The following is a 20313-nucleotide window of genomic DNA, read 5'->3' as shown; positions in this document are numbered from 1 at the left end:
TACAAGCTCTTGCAGTAAGAGAAACAAGCTGTAGCATTTAGAAACTGGTACTAGCTCTAGCAAGTAGGGACTTGTTGTAAGCTCTAGCAATTAGGGCATTGTTACAAGCTCTTGCAGTATTAAACTTGAAGCAAGATTAAATCGGAATTTATGACAACATTTGAAGGTGATTTATTACTATTGATAGTTCTGTTGTCTTCTCTATAGATGTACTCTATAATTGCCTGAAATTCGACTTGGATATTGACATTTCTAAAATGGAAAGAATATTTACAAAGATTGTGTCTCATTGGTCCTTATAACTTGTTTTAATTTTGAGTTTGGTCAAACCGTGCTAGAAGGTGTGGTGGTAAATTAAAGTTCCGCTATACTGACCATGAAGAGGCTGCAACATTTTCCTTGATGTCGTATTGTTCGACCTGCAATATTTCCACTTGTTTCTATTTTAAGACAGAATGTTTCATTTTTAATATCAAAGTTCATTACTGTTTTGTTCACCAGTAGAATTGTTAGCCATGTTCCACCAGGCTCTGTAATGCAATATGTTAAGTCCTCCGTAGCAAGCAGCAATTATGTGCAGTTTCCATACACTGTCAGGTGTTTCATATTCACGTGGGAACTAATTTTGTACCACTTACTGCAGACTGGCTTTTGTATTGATATAAAAAGATTAATAGCAAATAACAAAGATAAATGTTTAAAAGGAAATGTCACGTTTAAAAGATCGCGCCCCCGAGAAACAGGTACAAGAAATACATTTTGGATGTTCAGAAAATTATGCTACGATAATGTAACGTCTTAATGCATTTATTATTAATTTGCTGGTTTTTTCATAGAATGCACTGGTAACTCATACGGCGAAGACTGTAGGAACACTTGTGACTGTGAACAAAATCACACTACGAGTACAACACAGCAATGCGAGAATGTGAATGGAACGTGTCTATGTTTGTCGACCTGGACTGGAGAGAGGTGTGAAATTGATGTAGATGAGTGTACACTAGGTACAGACAATTGTAATAAATCCAATGAGGGTTGCCATAATACCGAGGGTGGCTTTGTTTGTTCCTGTTTCATTGGCTTTAAAAAGGATGCGAACCGAACTTGTATATTTGGTGAGTTAGTAAGATTTGTAACAAAAAAATCTATAATCTCAGTCTATTTCACTTTATCATTAATTATTCAAATGGACATAATTATACCCCATAAAACGAAGTGGTGGGGGGAGGAGGTATAAATGAGTGAGCTTGTCGGTCGGTGTGTCGGTCCGTTGGTTTTCATGGTTTTCGGATGATAACTTATGAAAGGATTGACCAATTTAAATAATTTTTGGTACACAGGTGTAACATCAGAAAATACAGGTCAAGTTCGACTTTGGGGTCAGTAGGTCAAAGCAGTTAAACGATTTCTGGATGATAACTTGAGAACGCTTGGGTCTAAGATCATAATGTTTTTGTACACATGTGTAACATGATAACATACAGGTCAAGTTCGACTTTGGAGTCAGTCGGTCAAAGGTCAAGGTCACAGTTACCCTGAACAGTAAAACGGTTTCCGGATGTTAACTTGAGAACGCTTGGGCCTAGGATCATAAATTTTGGTACACAGGTGTAACATCATGAAATACAGGTCAAGGTCGACTTTGAGGTCAGTAGGTTAAAGGCCAAGGTCACAGTTACTCTGAACAGTTGAATAGTTCCTGGATGATAACTTGAGGACGCTTGGGTCTAGGATCATATTTTTTTTGTACACAGGCGTAACATGTTAAAATACAGGTCAATTTTGACTTTGAAGGTAGTAGTAAAAGGTCAAGGTCACAATGACACGAAATAGTTAAACAGTTTCCGGATGATAACTTGAGAACGCTTGGGCCTAGGATCATGAAAATCGACAGGGTGGTTGGTTATGACCAGCAGATGACCCCTTATAATTTTAAGTTAGTAGGTCACAGGTCAAGGTCACAGTGACCTGGAACATTTTAAACGGTTTTCAGACAATAGCTTCAGAACACTGGACTAGGATCACGAAACTTAATATGGAGGTTGGTCCTGACCAGCAAATGACCCCTATTTATTTTCAGTTCCAAAGGTCAAAGGTCAGAGTGACCCGGAACATTTAAACCTTTTCCGGACAATAACTTGAGAACGCTTGGACCGAGGATTATGAAACTTAACAAGAAGGTTGATCATGACTAGCAGATGACCTGTATTGATTTTGAGGTCAGTAGGTCAAAGGTCAAGCAAGTTCAGCATTGACATTGGCTTAGGTCTGTGACAAGGCCATATTGTGGGGGTATAATTCGTCACTCCTGTGACAACTCTAGTTTCAAAGGGACTTATATCTTCTAAAAAAGTTTGTCTTACCTAGTACCTTGCTTTTTCTTATAACATTGCAGAATACATTCATCTACTGCTTTTATTTTCATAATGTTCCAACACACATAATTATGCATATTGATTTTTCTGGCTGTCTAAAAGAAATTTAAACTAAACGCAACTGTCAGTCATTTCATTTTCGTGTTAAGGTTGTAATGTGAGATGAAGGGACAAATAGTGCGCTGAAAGAACTTCTAACCCCTTGAACATTTTTGAATTGCTTAAGAGAAAGTACTAAATGTAACGCTCTTAAGATGAGATAAATGTCAAAATGTGGTAAAACTGATATGTTCGTCTTTAAGCCTTTTTGTACGTGAAAACGGATCCATTTAATATTACATGTATAGCACAAATATTCCACGTTCTGAAACAATGAACAAGAACATTTTCATCAACGTGTTCCGTAATCATCTTCATTTGCTTAAAAGGACTGAACTCATGTGTTTGTAGTACTTTTTAGTAAAGTTTTTTTTTATATAATAACCGTGTTAACTATCGTTTATGTTTATTTTATTATCGCTTAGGTACACATAATGTTATGTTTTTCTTTTGTTGCGTAAACCAATTAGTTTAATGATTATAAAATTATTAAATAATATAAATAGATTACTTCTGAATTGTTTATTCTAATGAAATGTCTAAAATACTAGTGAAACGCATATGAATTTCTGTTTGTGTACTTATATTCGATATTTCAATTTAATTTGAAAAACGCTCATAGCACTGACTATGTTGGTTGACCCAAAGCTTTGTGTTTTAATAATTGAATTATGTACAAAATAGCCAAGTCTAACCAAACGTCACTATATAACGTAATACAGTTATGTGCTTATGTTAACATGGATCTTACAAGAAATTCATCGAACAACAGCATACTTGTAGAATTATGCTCTATAATCTATACTGTGTGAGATGATACAAAATGTCTGTATTGAACTGAACCTAAGGCCTATATTTGATAGAATCATATATATATTCTTTCAGAAACGTCATCAGCTCCTACACCAACTACAGAACCAGGTATTATATATATATCATGTAATACGCTTAATAGGGGCCCCGAAACGTTTATATTTCCTATATATATTATAAAAACAGCTTAAATGCATTTCTTTAAAACAGTGTTGATTCACACAATGAATCATAATAATTGTAAGCACTTTTTCATATCCACCACATTCAGTTTACCTGCGTCCAATGTTAACTTTACCTATATTTTATTCTTTCGTAATTTAGATGGATTTGAAATTGTTAAAGTCGTCCTGATATTGGAAATCACACTGGATTCAGGGGTTGATCTTAATATCACTACAACATACAATACATACAAGACTGAAGTGTACAACAAAGTAAGTTTGCAGTCTAAACCTTAGAAAATGGTTAGCAAAACAGAAAGGTAAAAGCTGATCCCTTTAAAGCAATGAAAATAAGTTAAAAAACAAAATCTAAACATTAAATTTTCACATTTTTCTAAACAAGGAAATATTAGACTATAATGTTTTCGTGTAGATTGTTTCGAAATTTATTCAATGTAATTGTTATTCAAATGTCATTAGCGCAATTGATTGTAGATTGTATGTTATATTCAACTATAGGTTAATTCCCAAATTTCAATGTTGAAATTGTTTTACAGTTATTCAATATTTACCAAAGCAACCTTCCAGAGGGCACTAACCTTACTATTATCATTCGAGATATCAGGTTTGTTGTTACTCTTTCTTATTTACATACATGGTTGAAAATGTATAAAACAGCTTCAGTAAAAGTAAACTTTGTGACAAGTGTTTATTCAAATGTTGCCAGACTATTATTTAGTTCATTATGATCACCATTCCTTTTTATAGGCAGAATGTGTACAGGTATTGGATATGATCGTATTCTATTTATATACTATTAATACAAAAAGTGTTAAATTATGAAAGATATAAACTTTGCTTCTACTATCAGAACTATATTATTTTAAACTGTTCAACAAGAGCGCTTGCGTTTCTTGTAAATGCTGTCCGGTTAATCTTATCATGGAGATGATGGCAAAGGTTACAAAATATTACAACCCTTGTTGACTTCATTATACTTGTTTAAGTTCTATGCTTCCAAAGAACCTTCTTTTTGGCTTTCTGTAGTTTGAAGTTTCTAACAGATTTGTCATTCCATACGAAGTTGTTTATTCCAATGTTCCGCAATACAGTCGACATTGTATTAAGAGACCACCCAAGGGACTGCCAAGAAGTTGTCTCTTAATGGAATGTTCTCTTAACGAATTTCAGTCAGATAAAAGGAAATGTTATTTTTAACTGTTAATGTAACTGTATTTATCATTTATTTATAGTCGGTTAAAAAAACGTTTGCTGCTAATGTTATACTGTTTTCTGTCTTGCCGACTTAAAATAAAATTTGTCTTATATTATCTGATTATGAACATTCATATATGATTTCAAAACCTGTTTTAACATCGTGAACACTTTTCTGAATCAACAAACTGATACAAGAGTTAACTGCATTCAGTCACATGCAAAACGTACTTGCTAATTACACAGGTGAAGAAATGTCCGGTAGAATTTTGGTACCCGGTTGCTTAATAGATACTTTTGTCGAATATTTTACCTGGTGGGACTACATTAACGTGGTCGCTAGTCGTTAAAAAAAATGTTAAATGAAATGAATTTATGTACTGGAAACGTTTGGGAGTGACTTTGACCGTTTGTTTAATACTAAAGTCGCTTGATAGAGGTGGTCGCAAATACGATGTTGACTGTAGTCTATAACTTCTAAATAAACATTGTAACAAAATCACAACAACATGTTTTCATTTTCTCAATTTGCAAACGTTTTCGGCACTGTGTCATTATACAAGATAAACCAAAAAACTCGTATTTTTTCATATAGAAGTGGCAGTCTAATTGTGGAATACGATGTCAAAGTGCCAACATCAGCACTGTCAGATGTTGCTTTTACCAATGCCAAGATAGCAAGTTCTCAAGAGACACTTCAGATACTTGGTAAAAATGCAACTGCCATTGGATTATCAATTAACAACGTTAACGGTATGGTTATACTACACCATATTAGTGTAATATTTCATTAATTTTGATCTATAAAAAGAAACGTTCAGTTGATAAAGAAATCTAAACGTGATACTAATCATATAGACATAAATATATGAGCCGCGCCATGAGAAAACCAACATAGTGCGTTTGCGACCAGCATGTATCAAGACCAGCCTGCGCATCCGCGCAGTCTGTTAAGAATCCATGCTTTTCGCTTTCAAAGCCTATTGCCCTTAGAAAAACCGTTAGCGGACAGCATGGATGCGCAGGCTGGTCTGGATCCATGCTGGTCGCAAAGCCACTATGTTGGTTTTCCCATTGGGCGGCTCAGTTATCCTTTTTTCATTTACCATACATTTTGTATCCGGCTTAGTGCAGAGAGAAACATGGAGTCATGCGTTCGAAACCTAGGCGGGACGCAAGTTCTCCGTGACGAATTAATAGAAGACGTTTTTATGTTACACAGAAGTAGGTTAATTACCCATCATAACTGAAGTAATGTGGAGAAACGTTGGAGCTTAAACATGAATTTAGTTGTAAGAACAGTTGCCCTGTGGACGTGAAGCTGTGTAAAACTCATAAAAGTTATTTCAATATGCTTTGAATATATAATATAGAACTATATATATTCAGTAACTATTGGTGGGAATTACACGGACGTGCTCCTCTGCGAGTTATATGAAGCATCCGCTGGTACATGTGGAACACAATGTGTTGTAATTGATGGTAAACCAGCATGCCAGTAAGTGATCCATATACAATGTTACTTATATTGCAAATGTAGTTAGTTACATTTCAATATTTTACAATAATAATTCAATTGAAAGAAGGTACTAGTAATAAACATTTCTTCAAATACCTTTAAACATTATACTATTTAGTGTACTGATTTGTACAAATATTATGCACCTGTTTCAGTTACTTATTACATGACTCATTATTTCAATATGTGCATGTAGAAAAAGATTCAGTCAAAGTTTCAAAAGTGAGATGTGGATTATAAAAGAAAATTCCTTCGATTTACAAATGTTGTTACCCATGCACTCTCATTGGAGTTATGACTCCCTCGGACGTGGAAATTTCAACTGCTTGAACACGCTGTAAATACACAGAATGTATTCCCAACAAAATTATATGTTACATCTCTCAGGTCAATTTTTGACACGTCTAAAGAATATATGCTCATACTCTGCGTATAGAATCTTGAACGTACGTAAATCTTTGTTATAAAATGCTCAAGGTATTGATTGTCAATTTTATTTTCAGGTAATTCTGCACGTTTGGATCAAACTTTTTTCTACAATGTAGAATTTGATTAAACTCTGATTTTTCAAAACTTCAGATTATACCTAGAAACTTCAGAAAATAAAAAGGATAGGGTCGTGTGCTTGATTTTTTTATTTTTTCCTAGACCGATTTGAAAATTTTGGACCTCACGCAATTTTTCATAATGGAAGTCTATAGAAAAATCATAACTTTCAAAACATTTTCGCGAAAAATTCCTACAATGTAGATTTTGATGAAACTTCTCACGGTTGTTAATCAACATATTGCCTATATTGTGGCGTAATAAAATGTATACGTCCGTGTGCTTATTATTGAGATATTTGACCATGTTTAAAGTGAACCGACTATTTCACGCTAATTCTAAGACATTATTTTGAATTTTTTTTAACATGAATTATGTATTCATATCTCATTTTGACTTTAGAAATATAGTAACAGTGCCATTTTAATAAATTTACTCACAGGTTGTCTTAATTCATAAAATGATTTTCATTTCCGTACGCCGAATCCAGGCTTTATTCTACGTTTTTGGGATAATCGACGTTACTCCATCACTTCCGGTATATCAATCGTGCAGAACTACCTTAATGTGGTGTATACCACGCAAGAAATTCGTACCGAGTATATAATAGGCCTTTGTTATAAATAACTAAATTTGGACATGTTTATCGAAATGCTCTAGACAAGTAGCAAGTCTGCAAAATCTGAATAAATATAAACATATGCACATTGATTAATAAGAGAAAGGAAATGTTATTAAGATGATAATGTAATGCATGATTTGTGTTAATATAACAAAACATATGAAGCTTGTGATACAATATTGTATACGAACTTTATATGAGTTGATGTCCTCATTGAGATATTGTTTGCTAGTTCCATAAAACATACAAACTAATTTAACATTCATTGCACATTTTACCTGACTGACGAAACAGGACCTTTTGGCTTCAATATAAATGCAACATATTTCTTAAAACGTATGGCATGTTACCTTATACGCAATTTGTATAAGTTATTGTGGCGTTGTTTCCTCTTGTTCTTTGGGCTTTATATTGAAATTTTGCACAACAGATTTATGAACACATAGCCTCAGCAATATTTATATCTAAACGTTGTTTCTGATAGGGTTTGTGGGGTGGGAGGGTAGCCCAGGTAATAAGGCCGCCGACCTCGAGTCACTTGCCCTAGCTGCTCTGGATTTGAAACCTCGTTTTGGATGTACAATTATATAATGTAAGTAAGCCATCCAGCTGGCTTACTCTAGGTCAATGGTTCTACAAAGGTCTCTTTGCGAACCTGTAATAAAGCCCGGGGTCTTCTCGGATGTTCCTACTCATGAAATGCTGGAAAATCGCCATTGTTAATTACTAATCTAAAATGGGCTTAAAGAACACATGAGACAGAAATTATAATATGAAATAATTAAGCAGGGAAATTAAAACAAAAAATGACAAATGTAAAATGTTAGATTCGGACTTGATCAGAAAAGTTTAATGTGACAGACACTGCACCTTGGCATGTATTTATATGTAATCGAACATTAAAACGTAGTTCATATTTACATTTTGTACAGTAACGAACCTATTTAAATCGGCAAACAGCGGAATTTCATATCACATATATGAAAAAGATAGTCGCTTTTGCCACATGATAAATTTCTGATGTTCTGATCTGCTCTGTTTGTGCTAATAAAATGTTATGTAATGTTGATTCAATGCAACTTTTGTTTACACATTTCAGATTGAAAACAGAAATAGGTAATAAAGTTATTTTATACATTTCACAATATTTTCTTAATATGTTTTAAGAAAACCAAGTTTATACGTTCAGAGCCATGCCTTTATTTGATTAAAAGTATCATTTTTATACCGCTCGCTGCGTATTATTTTTTTAGTTCCCTGTCAAAGTAACTAAAATAATAAATACAATAAAATGCATATACGTGTGCTATGTTAGATTGTGTGAGTCCCACGAAAACTGTTATAATAAATAATGCTATATATTTTAATGAGGTTTATTAACAATTTTCTGTGTAGATAACCTACCGCTTATCCTCGGCCTTGGTATTGGTATTCCAATGTTTTTCATGTGTGTTGCTCTGCTGGTTTTATGCATTGTTTACTATCATCAACGAAAGCAAGCGGATTCATCAGAAAGCGACAGGTTAATTATTTCAGTTTTTACTCATTTATTGTACATATATGTGAGCAGTATCTAATGCTAATTCTGCACGTTTTTGTAGCCAGATAAAATATGGTGCTATAGATATTATTTTAGCTTGTTTGTTTGCCTTTCCAATTACAATTTCATAGTGTTAATGTAAAACGAAACTTTAAGTGTTAACATGTTTGTCTTTCATACCAATTCAAAACGATACTTTTTTAATAGAGCGAAGTATAGAGATACCCATCGTGAAATGTTTCAGCCAAAGAAAATCTTGGATCTTGAAAATCTTAAATCTTTGTATAAGAAATATGCGAGCATTTTCTTTTTAATAAATCACAATCAGATCTTTAATTAGGTTTAATCGGAATCACCCAATTGAGATCATTCAAACGCCGTGTTGTATTTTCCTCCTAAAACTCCATGAAGTACTTGAACACCAGAATTAAAGTGTAATGTCTAATAATTCTTCTCAAAAAGAAGAACAGTAAACAATGGTCGAATTCAGAATAGTAATGCAGAGTAGAAATAACAGTTAGCAATACACTTATTCCCTATGAGGTTAGAAGAGCCATTTGTCTGCATATATCATGCTGATTCCAGACAATTAGTTTAATAAACGATAAAAATGCCTTACTGAATTATAAATATTGCAGTAGAAGCTACGGGGAGAGAGACAGCATCATATTTGATAGCAAGATGCCGACCAGAATAAACACAAGAATACCAATGGGACCTTTCACCCGACATCAAGACCGCATGGAGTACCCTGACTACACGGAATATTCCAGGGACAGCAGGCGACATGTTTATGGTAACTCGAGGAGCTATGATAATGATACTGGTATAATGTTGATGTATTACATAAGATATAATATATCCAAAAAATGATTTGTCGTTGAATAAAATCAATGTTAAGGGTTATTGCTTAAGAATTATATCATGAGGGAGCAGCCCGAGTGATATGATAATACGCACCTGAACGACACACCAACGTTACTATTCAAGAGCAAATAAATATATGCTATTTTCTGTGATTTTCTTTTCCTAGTCTCACGTTTGAAGCTATGGCGAAATATTATGACGCACAAACGGTGCAAGTGTTGCACGATAATATACAGTTCCACTATTCTTTATTTGGTAGAAATAAAATCGGGTTTAGTTTTGTGTATTGTAAAACACTGTAGATAGGATGGTATTCGCATGCGTTTATTTATATATTCATTTTAAAATTTCACACGGTATCAGACGCAGATAAGAAAAATCATTTTAAAGTTTTATGTGTAATATCTATACAGTCCATTCATATTACGCTATTCAACTATTTTAATCACATATATTTGTTTTAGACCCAGAAAGGAACAAAGGTTTCTCTTGGGATTATCTGTTCAGGGAGCTGGATCCAGGAGAACCGGTAAGATGTTCTATTCTGCTGGCAGCTAACATAATTTTATTTCATTTTCCAAACTACAATGTAAACAAGTATCCCTGCACTCGTAATGTCAATTTCTAAATGCTCGGTTAACATAAAACTGAAATTGCACTTTATTTCTGTTGTGTTCGCGGCAACTTACATAAATTTGCGTATTGTCAGTTTAATTTGAAATGAAAATGAATTCTATTAAGAGGTTTCGGAAATTACTAGTGTTTCAAACTACATAAAACAAAACAAATTGCGCTCCATTTAACATGAATTACACGTAGTTATCATTATGTATAATGTTTTAAAAAGTTGTTGCTTGTACATGTTTATCTTTTTATCTATTTATTTATTTCTTTACAGTACAAAATTAAAAGACCCAAGGTAGACACTGATACACAAAGATACGATGAGTATTAGAGCTCATACAACATTGTACACCAGGACACACAAAATTGGCAAATATAACCTGGAACAGTTGGACTGAAAAAATGTAGAACTGTTTTAACTGTTTCGTTCGTTAATTAGTATTTATATCGATACAATTCGTACGTACGAGTGAAATTTATATGAGCACAATATGCATGATATGCGTAAATAAGCCTTCAGTGGCGATAATGTGACTTTGTAAGTATGTGTGTACATTTTAGGGAAGGCATTCAGAATATTTCGAAATGATAATAAGAATAGAAATTTGGACAATTCCTAAAGCCTTCAACATGTCTTTATTTTCTGAACCGTTTATGAAATTTTGAAAGATAGTAGGGTACGATACTGTGCACGTGTGTGTTACAAAAATAACATGATAGTATAAAAACGATGTTTGTATATAGTGTTTGCCAACGCATCTGATATATAAGAAAAATTGTATATAAATATGTAATTAGTATATAAGCAGTCATTCGCCGGCGATGGAAACAAGTTCTTAACATTTATTTTACATTTTAAAAGAACAAATGTACATGTACATATTTTAGAATATTATGATGCATAACTAATTGCAAATTAAAAATTACTGTTTGTATATAGTCAATATATATTCTGATGGTATAATATGGAGTAATAATCAGACCCCTGCAATTACAAATATATTGCTCAATGTGTATGTATGACTACCGATGTCATGTTTCTTATTTATACTATTTTTTTTTAAATCTGATTTAAATGTTTCCTGGTGAAATATGAAGTTTGTCTGAAAGCAAAACAATGTCTCGATTTCACATTTCGACCCAGAATGAGAGTACGCAACTTCAATAGGGAACACTTGTCTAATATTATGCAACAGCAGATTTCCATGTTTATATTTTAAAATTCCATTTCTGTTTTACTTTGTAATAGACAGATTTCAATGACAATTTCAAGGGATCGACGATTTAGAGACACTTTACTGCCTGATGTTTTCTGAATGTTCTGTTGTATCTTCATCAAAGTTTGCATGTTTAGTTCTCTCGTATTGCACTTTATATTTGACAGTGGGGACTTTGTTCTTGTTTGTTTTTGTTGTTTTTTTTTTCACATAGAAGTGAATTGTAATATTTTAGTTCATTGTAATACTTCTTACTACCTTTTGTTTGGTGGACGATATGTTTACCAAAGGTATACAGCCATATAGCTTTAATTGGTCTCTATGCAGAAACAATATATATATTTTTAAAAATGACAGCTTTTGTGTATGGTAAACCACCAGACTGACGTTTCATACAATGTTATGCTGAAGAACATTAGCTTCTGAGACATATAAAAGCAGAAAAAGCACAGGTCACCGCACTCATTTTATTACATGGGACATTTTCTTCACCCACTGTTTAAGCATTTTTGAAATCAAGTATAATTGAAACAATGGCGGGGTTGGGGGTTGTACTTTACATATAATATCCCGGATTTCAGGTCTTACAGGTTACTAAAATACGAGGTGATATCAGTATTATATAAGCATAAGTTTTAAATAACACCTCTCATCAATTTTTATACACCACTTTTTTTTTTTCAATGGAAAATACAACTTATTTACATCTACAAAATAAACATCTTATTTTAAAGTGGCATGCCTCCAGATCGTTCATAAACAAAACAAAAAATATATTTTTTTCTAGATATCTTGAAATAAATGCTAGATTTCTTAAGAAGCTTTAAAACTTAATTACTGACAAACTTTATGTTACGGAAACACATGAGAATTTGCTGTATTTACTACTTTTTACGATGAAAATCGAAAAGCGTTTGTCACGCTTTTACTCCAGGTAAATGTCTCGATTATAAATATCTATATTTTGAAGTCATTATTCACTACTTCGGCTATAGCGCTATTGGTTACGACGACATAAAAAAATTCTTTACTGCCACGGTGGTCCGGGGTTAGATTCCCGACGCGGTTATCTTTCTTTTTTTTTTATTTGTAATTTTTAAAATATTTTAGAAACAAAAATCCATATTCTAATGTTCATAATATGACAAAAACTTCAATTTTATAGAAAGATAATTTTTTAGCCAAATCTGGAGGCATTAAGATTTAAAAATATTTTTTGTTTCTTTAATGGCACAAAAATGCTTCAAAATGGGAAACAAATGTTAGGGTTCCCGTGCATTCAAGAGAAATATTTAGAAGTAAAAAGGCCTGGTCAGTTTTGATATTTTCAGTTCTTGTTTTAATTTATAGTTCCTAGATAGTATAAAGTGCTATGTTGAAAACTTTTATTTCAGTTGTAGCTTATCATTGTATATATCAGTCAGAAAACCTTTAGAGCCAAATCTGATCTACTTAAATAGGTATTTGAAGTTACTGACCTCTACCTCAGTTCGCATCTTATATAAGATTAAGGCAAATGCCGGTATAAAATAAAGGAGATTTTTTCGCAAGAAGTAGAATCTGTTTCGTTTAATGGTACGTACCACACAGTGGTGTGGGAGACATATTGATTTACTCCTCTGTGTGTGTGTGAGTGTGTGTGTGTGTCTGTGTCTGTCTGTCTGTCTGTCACAAAGCTTGTCCGCACTCTAAGTCGAACATTTATCATCCGATCTTCAACTTGAACAAAATATGTTTGCCAATAGGTCCTCTGCCAAGTTCGATAACTAGCCAAATCGGCCCAGGCACTTCGGAATTATGGCCCTTGAATTACCGAAAAACGCTCAGATTTTGGGCGCATTCCTGGAGCCAGAAGGACCCCTATACTACTAATGAGTAGTATAGGAGTCCTTTTGGCTCAAGGAATGTGCATGCAATCTGAGTGGTATAGGAGTCCTTTTGGCTTGATGAATGTGCATGTGCTCTAGTAGGACAAGTTCGTTAATGAGCCAAATCGGTCCAGGCACTTCGGAGTTATGGCCCTTGAATAACCGAAAATCGGCCTTTTTACTCTTGTCTGTGTTCTAAGTCGAACATTTTTCATCCGATCTTAACCAAACTTGAACCAAATGTTTTTGACCATAACTCCTCGGCCAAGTTCATTAACTAGCCAAATCGCCCGAAACACTCCAGAAATATGGCCCTTGAATTACCCAAAATCGGCCTTTTTATTCTTCAAAGGTATATTTGTAGTGAGTAAACAGTATATAAAGACTGACTTGCTATTTAGATGATTAGGCAGTTGTGGGAGACATGCGCTTTTCTCAAAAGCAACTATAGTTTTCAGCATAAACTTTGTTTGAAAGAAAAATTCTAAGAAACATTTTGTTTCAAAATGGTGGATCAATCGCACTTAGTCTACATGTATATCTAAACATATCTAGTAAGATGAACTCTTCTGCAGTATTTGTTGGCCTTAGTCGGGATTATTCCTTCCTGTTCCAACTTTAAATAAGACGTCTGCAGTGATCTTATTGCTTATCCTCTTCTTACAGGATGAATATGCTTAGGCCCTTTGTATTTGGATTCCCTCATATATTACCGTTGTTGTATGTACCTGTTCTATTGCTTTTAAACATGCAGTTATTCAAGATAAAGACATTAAATGACTAAACCGTACTATAGAATGAATGGAATTAGGTAGGAGTTTTTTTAATGTGAAAACCGATTAAGAAGCTGAATTGAATATGTATATACTTTTATATATTTAAAGGGGAAATACAGTAAATCCATGCAAAAAATATTAATCAGATATTTTGTAGGTAATATAAATCCTGTGCCCTGTAATATGCATATACATGTATATCTAATGAATAAATATTATAACAACAAGAGTGTTTTTCATAACTTCAGTGGATATTGAACATATTTGCCAGTCAAGTGGTGATACTCTTATATAGACCATTGGTCTATTATAACATACATCTGTATGTAAAAATAATATTTCTTTGATATTACCGTCGATGAGGGTAGTATCGGACAAAAGTTGTCAAATGATTATTTCAAAAAGACTGAATTTAGAACGTTTAAATACAACTATTTCGTTGAAAGAATGTCAGAAGATCATATGGAAGCATAGAACGCAGCAAATCACAACAATAGGAGACTCGGTTTGACTGAGTCTGTACGTAAAAGGTAATGAACAGTGCAATACCTCTCACATCCACTAGCGTTGGCTTGAGCGAAATTCATTTATAGTAAAATCGAATATTCTCTATGATTCCTACGGACAAGAAATATATAATGAGCGGAAGTATTGGGAGACATTTTACAGTCAGTATACGGCACTTTAAGGCTGTTGTTATGACAGTTTATGAAATCTAAAAAAAGATCCCGTTGAAGCACAAGAACGAAAGCAAGCAAAATCAAATTAGCAGAATACTTGGTTTCATTGAGTCTGCTTATGAAAGGTTAAGAAAATGCATCCTTCATGCTCCCGCCTTAACCCACTAGCACCGGCATGATTGGAATTCCGTTAAAGTAAAGTTGAGTTGACTCTATGATCTCAAAGGACCGGAAAATAATACAACATGTGTTCATGTACGGGGAGAAACCCTGCACGTAAAGACTGTTGTGATAGTTAATAAAATCTATTTAAAGATACTGCGGAAGTATTTGATTTTGGACTAATACACGTAGTCCAATGTCACAAGTTCAATTTACGCATGTTCCACTCGTAATACGTTCCATGACGATTAATTATGTGTGTTCTTATATTTTCGCATGACAAAGGAAGAGCTTCAACGAAATGACGAGACGTATTAAACAACCATAACCATCGTATAAGTGTTTCTGTTATTTTTTCTATCCATTTCGTCTGTTTTGTATTAATTTCAAAAGCCAGGTTTAGATATCTTTTTTCCCACTATTGCATGCAGGTTCAGTTAAATTAAGTATCTGAATTCGACTGTGCATTGGATTATAGTTATATTCATGACTCCCTTTGGTTTTATAGTGCCGTAGGATTAGTACAACAAGGGGGAAACATTCTAGATGAATGACAAAGTTTCATCATTATGATACACAGAAGCACTGAACGGGTGCAACATATATGTCAGGATTTGATGGTGGCCGGTGCGAGGCGTTACCAACGGTTAGGAAGGTAGTGTACACCGCCTGACTATGGCTAATCTTTACCTTGGAAACTAGCACTTAATTGTTTCCCTATATATTTTCATCTATATTTTTTGTAGTTTTTCTGTATATTTTTCACTGTATATACATTATATACTTCAGCATGGGAACGTACTATTTACACCTAGATCAAACACACACCACAAACATTCTGTCTACAAATATAACTAAATTTGCACCGCTTTTTGTCAAGCTTTATCACATGTACGCAGGTACATATGATATACAAAATATTGCAGGTATTTCAATACTTATGCTCGGCCAGCACAAGCTTCAACCAACAACCATTCAAAACCAAACAATTAAGGACGTGTGCTAGAATTTGGTGCGAAAATTTTCCCAATAACAGACTTTCTTCAAACTTTGGATATTGAAGGACAATCATCTAAGAAACAAAAAAAATGCAATAAAAATCATAGGTCACCGGTATCGAAAAAGAGTTATATGCCCTTGAAAACGGCATTTCCCCCAAAAATGACGTTTTCAAGGGCAGATAACTCTTTTTCGAATCCGGTGACCTATGATTTTTATTGCATTTTTTTGTTTCTTAGATGATTGTCCTTCAATGTCCAAAGTTTAAAGAAATTCTGTTATTGGGAAAATTTTCGCCCATCTCATATACAGGGAATTTTAGCGTACGCCTTTAATCTGCAAAACTCGGAACAAAATATTGATACAGCACCAAACTGCAGAAAATCAATATAACACCTCTAAAACTCAAAAGAACCCATCAACACACAAATTCAAACTACCAACCAAATCATAAACTTTAAATTCACAAAAGAACCAACAATTCCAACCGTCAACAACCAAGTATCAACTTCAAAACAAAACCACAGTTAAACAACCAAACAACCAAAATATTCGCCGAGCAAATCAAACAAATCTTTCCTTCAAAAATCGAGCCACCAATTTACTCTGAAACAACATTAAAAATACTGCATCTATAACATGCGTCTTTCTCTCGCTAAAGCGCGACCAAAACTCTCATAAAATTAAGTAAAATTCCATGTACCTGTCAACACCTAATTATGTTGCCCACTGTCTCTCTCTATACTGCAGTGATTATTTTATCAACTAGGTTTAAAGGCAGTTTTTCCGGACGGGTCGATACCCCAACACCGTGCCAATTTGGTTGTGTTTCTAATCGATGTAGCTCACTACAGAGTTGGTGCGGTCTTCTGCGCATGCCCGGAAGTGATTATCTAATGTCGAGTACGGCAAAAATTCGCAAATTATTGTATGTTCGCATGCATTTAATGTAAAAAATGTATAGTATACTGACTAAAGGTTAGGGTAAGTATCACCATGGTTACAAAATATATACATTTAAAGAACTTTTAGTTCAAATTGCTTCAATCCGACATATACTGGAGTCTGTTATTTATACCAGCGCTCAAACTCTGCAGTGAGTCACAGCTGTTTCTAATCCCGTACCGTACCCGTACCGTACATTCGTAAACGTAGGTTTTGTTAAAAAAAATGGGCGGGAACTTTCATCGTTCTATGCCATCAAAATGCTTCAGAAACACCTTAAAATCCGCTTATTAAGAAATCTGCCGTTTGATAATTTTATATATATATTTCTAAGTCATTTGCTCAAGCACTGAAAGAGTATTTCGTACCAACCTGCGTTGTATAAATGCCCGCCATACCCCACCTCGTTGTTATTTTATTTAAGCGAAATCTAATATGGTGACCTATCAATTTTCTTTTTGTTTTAGATTAGGTAGACATAACCAAAGGTATGTGCAGAGTTTGATTAAATTCTATTATGTGAAACTCGATAAAATAGCAGAAGTACCAACTTAAAACTGACAAAAATATGCAAAAATAGCCCTTGGGTCTGCTGAACAAGTATTCCTTTCTTTACAAAATCATGTTCTTTTGATTTCTCTGAGCATGTTTCAAATAGATATATTGTTTTCCGTTATAAAAATGCTTAGATAATCAAATTTATGCTGATTATTGTACTTTACTGAAATATATTTTAGGATTACAGAAATTTTGAAAAATGTTTAAAATAGCACCATATCTAGGAGCAAATTAAATTGAAACAAAGCTGGTGACCTAGTATTTTTATTTCATTTTTCAATACATCATAACATGACCTTTTAATACAAAACATTTCATCAAAATTTATTATTGAGAAAAAAATTACGAAACTGTAGTGAGCGTCCTTAACAAGCCGTACAATATAGCGTATAGATAAACTTGTTTCAAGCTGCTGTTTAAGCTAGCATACAGTAAAAATTTTAAACTTATAGTTTAACGCCGTTTTGCTACAAGCAACAATGAATAATTCTGACAATATACATATATGCACCGAGTTGGAACAGTCAGTTGACAAAATTATTCTTGGAAGTTTATACCGGCTAATTACGCAAAAACCGTCATTCTTTATCACCACTATGATCCATAATTACAGAACATTAAAAGGAAATGTTTACCTAAACTTGCGAATCCACACACGTAATGGTAACAAACTGTTGTATCGCATAAAATCTCAACCAAGCAAACGGTTGGCAGTTTCAGTTTAATGCAGTCTGTTTATTAGGTAAAATGAAAGTGGAAAAAATAAATGAGACCCTAGATCTTGAAAGGATTATAACATACAATAAAACTCAGTCTAAGTACTGGAGGACATTGTACAGCCGACACGTAGCACTTGAAGACTGTTGCAAAAGGCACGATTTCTAAACAGTAATGTTCGTGTGAAACAGAATCTAGCTTAACAGATTATGACGGACATTCTAAGAATGGTAACATTCTCGCGCTTTCATAGAAGTTTGACACGCATGAAACTCGTATTTTACATGGATGATAGATGAATGACTCTTTTATCAGTCTTACCGTTCGAAGATACTTAGTTTTGTATCAGATGTAGTCAACTACATGTAACTATGAAAAGCGTACATATATCTGATATTAGAGCGAATATTAAAGTACGTTGTTATGTAGAAATCCCTGCAGGGCAGACATTCAGTGAACTGCATACTTCATATGAGAAGTCTGCAGTATTAGAGAAAACGGTTTACAGGTGAGTGCGTAAATCTAAAAATAATCAGGCAGTCATTAAAGACAGAGCTCGTACTGGCAAGCTCAAAACAACCATGACGCCAATGAACATTGCTGCTTTAAGACGTCTGATTGATGAGGACGCCAGGTATACCGAGCGTCTTTTCATGGCACGTCAACGTTGTGAACTCATGAGAACTCATGAGATTCACACCAAGCACTTTATTCCTGTTATCTTTTAAAGGCTATTTATAGGGTCAGTTCCTCCACCACAGTTCGATCCATATTTACAACAAACCATTTATAGAAATGGTTTCTTCGTAATCCGTGCTCTTAGTCACAAACAACTTTCTCACCACTGGCTCAACTTCCTCACTCAGCTTATATATACGGTCCCCATCCAAAGACCGACCGACAGAATGTCTGTATTTAAGTTATATGCGACTGTTTCACTCGTTGGACCGAGGCCATACCCTTGCCAAATCAGCTCTCCGAAACGATCGCGAAAGCATTTGTTAATGAATATGTCTGCAGAGTTGGTGTACCTATGCAAATCCACACAGATCAAGGTACAAACTTTGTCTCTAATTTAACTGAAGCCATCTGTAAGCTGCTGCAAATACATCACACAAGATCTACACCCTTCAACCGCAAGCGGACGGAAATGTAGAGCGCTTCAATAGATCACTTAAAACTATGCTGAACATGTATTGCAACACAAACCAGCGCGTATGGGATCAGTACTTACCACAGGTTATGATGGCCTATCGGTCTTCAGTTCACGCCAGCACAGGTCAAACTCCAAATAAAATTGTGTTTGGGAGGGAGAATGTCATTCCTCTGCAAGTCTATATAGGTTTACCCCCACAAAGTAGTACAACTGACACACAAGAAACCTATATAGAAAACCCCCAACAGCAGCCAGAAAGTGTTCATGAAATTGCATGAAAAACCCTTCACACCAAAAGCCAGTATCGCAAGCGGCATTACGACCTGAATGCCAAGAAGCGAGCTTTCAACCCAGGCGATCCCGTATGAGTAGATGTGTTTCGGTGTTGAAGCGTTTTTTTGTGCATGTGCAGAAAAGGAAAAGGATTATGACGTAATCGATTGCGCAACCTAATCCTATTAATAAGCGGATTATCACTTAAGTCGGTTTGATTGCGCAACTTAATCCCCATTGAGACTTAAGTAGCCATTGAAGCGCAAATTAAAGCTGATTACTAAGTAAACAATTGACAAACAAATTCTAAATATTTGATCAAAACATTATTGAACAATCATTGGATTAAATCGTAAAGTTTAATAATTAGAATTGTGTATCCCAGGTAACAAAGATTAAGTAAACAATTGACAAACAAATTCTAAATATTTGATCAAAACATTATTGAACAATCATTGGATTAAGTCCCAATACACATCAACTTTCCCTGGTAATACACACTTTAAATACAGGCTTCAACTGTCATTGCCTAGGCGCGAATATTATATATAAAATACATTTTGCGGAGAACAGAAAAC

General features: G+C 34.2%; 1 protein-coding gene across 1 annotated transcript in view; it reads left to right on the top strand.

The window, feature by feature from the left end:
- The window catches only part of LOC123561094 (uncharacterized), an 88712-nt gene extending 74249 nt beyond the window's left edge, over positions 1-14463 (top strand). The window contains exons 45-55 of the mRNA XM_053516999.1: positions 837-1115; positions 3360-3395; positions 3612-3724; positions 4009-4076; positions 5262-5419; positions 6056-6164; positions 8453-8469; positions 8749-8875; positions 9532-9719; positions 10225-10289; positions 10659-14463. Coding sequence (XP_053372974.1) covers positions 837-1115; positions 3360-3395; positions 3612-3724; positions 4009-4076; positions 5262-5419; positions 6056-6164; positions 8453-8469; positions 8749-8875; positions 9532-9719; positions 10225-10289; positions 10659-10715 — 1217 coding nt within the window. The 3' untranslated portion in view covers positions 10716-14463. The remainder of the gene's footprint in view (positions 1-836; positions 1116-3359; positions 3396-3611; positions 3725-4008; positions 4077-5261; positions 5420-6055; positions 6165-8452; positions 8470-8748; positions 8876-9531; positions 9720-10224; positions 10290-10658) is intronic.
- Positions 14464-20313: the final 5850 nt, after the last annotated feature.

This window comes from Mercenaria mercenaria, chromosome 10 (assembly GCF_021730395.1).
Source record: "Mercenaria mercenaria strain notata chromosome 10, MADL_Memer_1, whole genome shotgun sequence".
NCBI classification, from domain to species: domain Eukaryota; kingdom Metazoa; phylum Mollusca; class Bivalvia; order Venerida; family Veneridae; genus Mercenaria; species Mercenaria mercenaria.
Note: the sequence above shows the minus strand (reverse complement) of the source record. Positions and strands in the feature narration are given on the sequence as shown.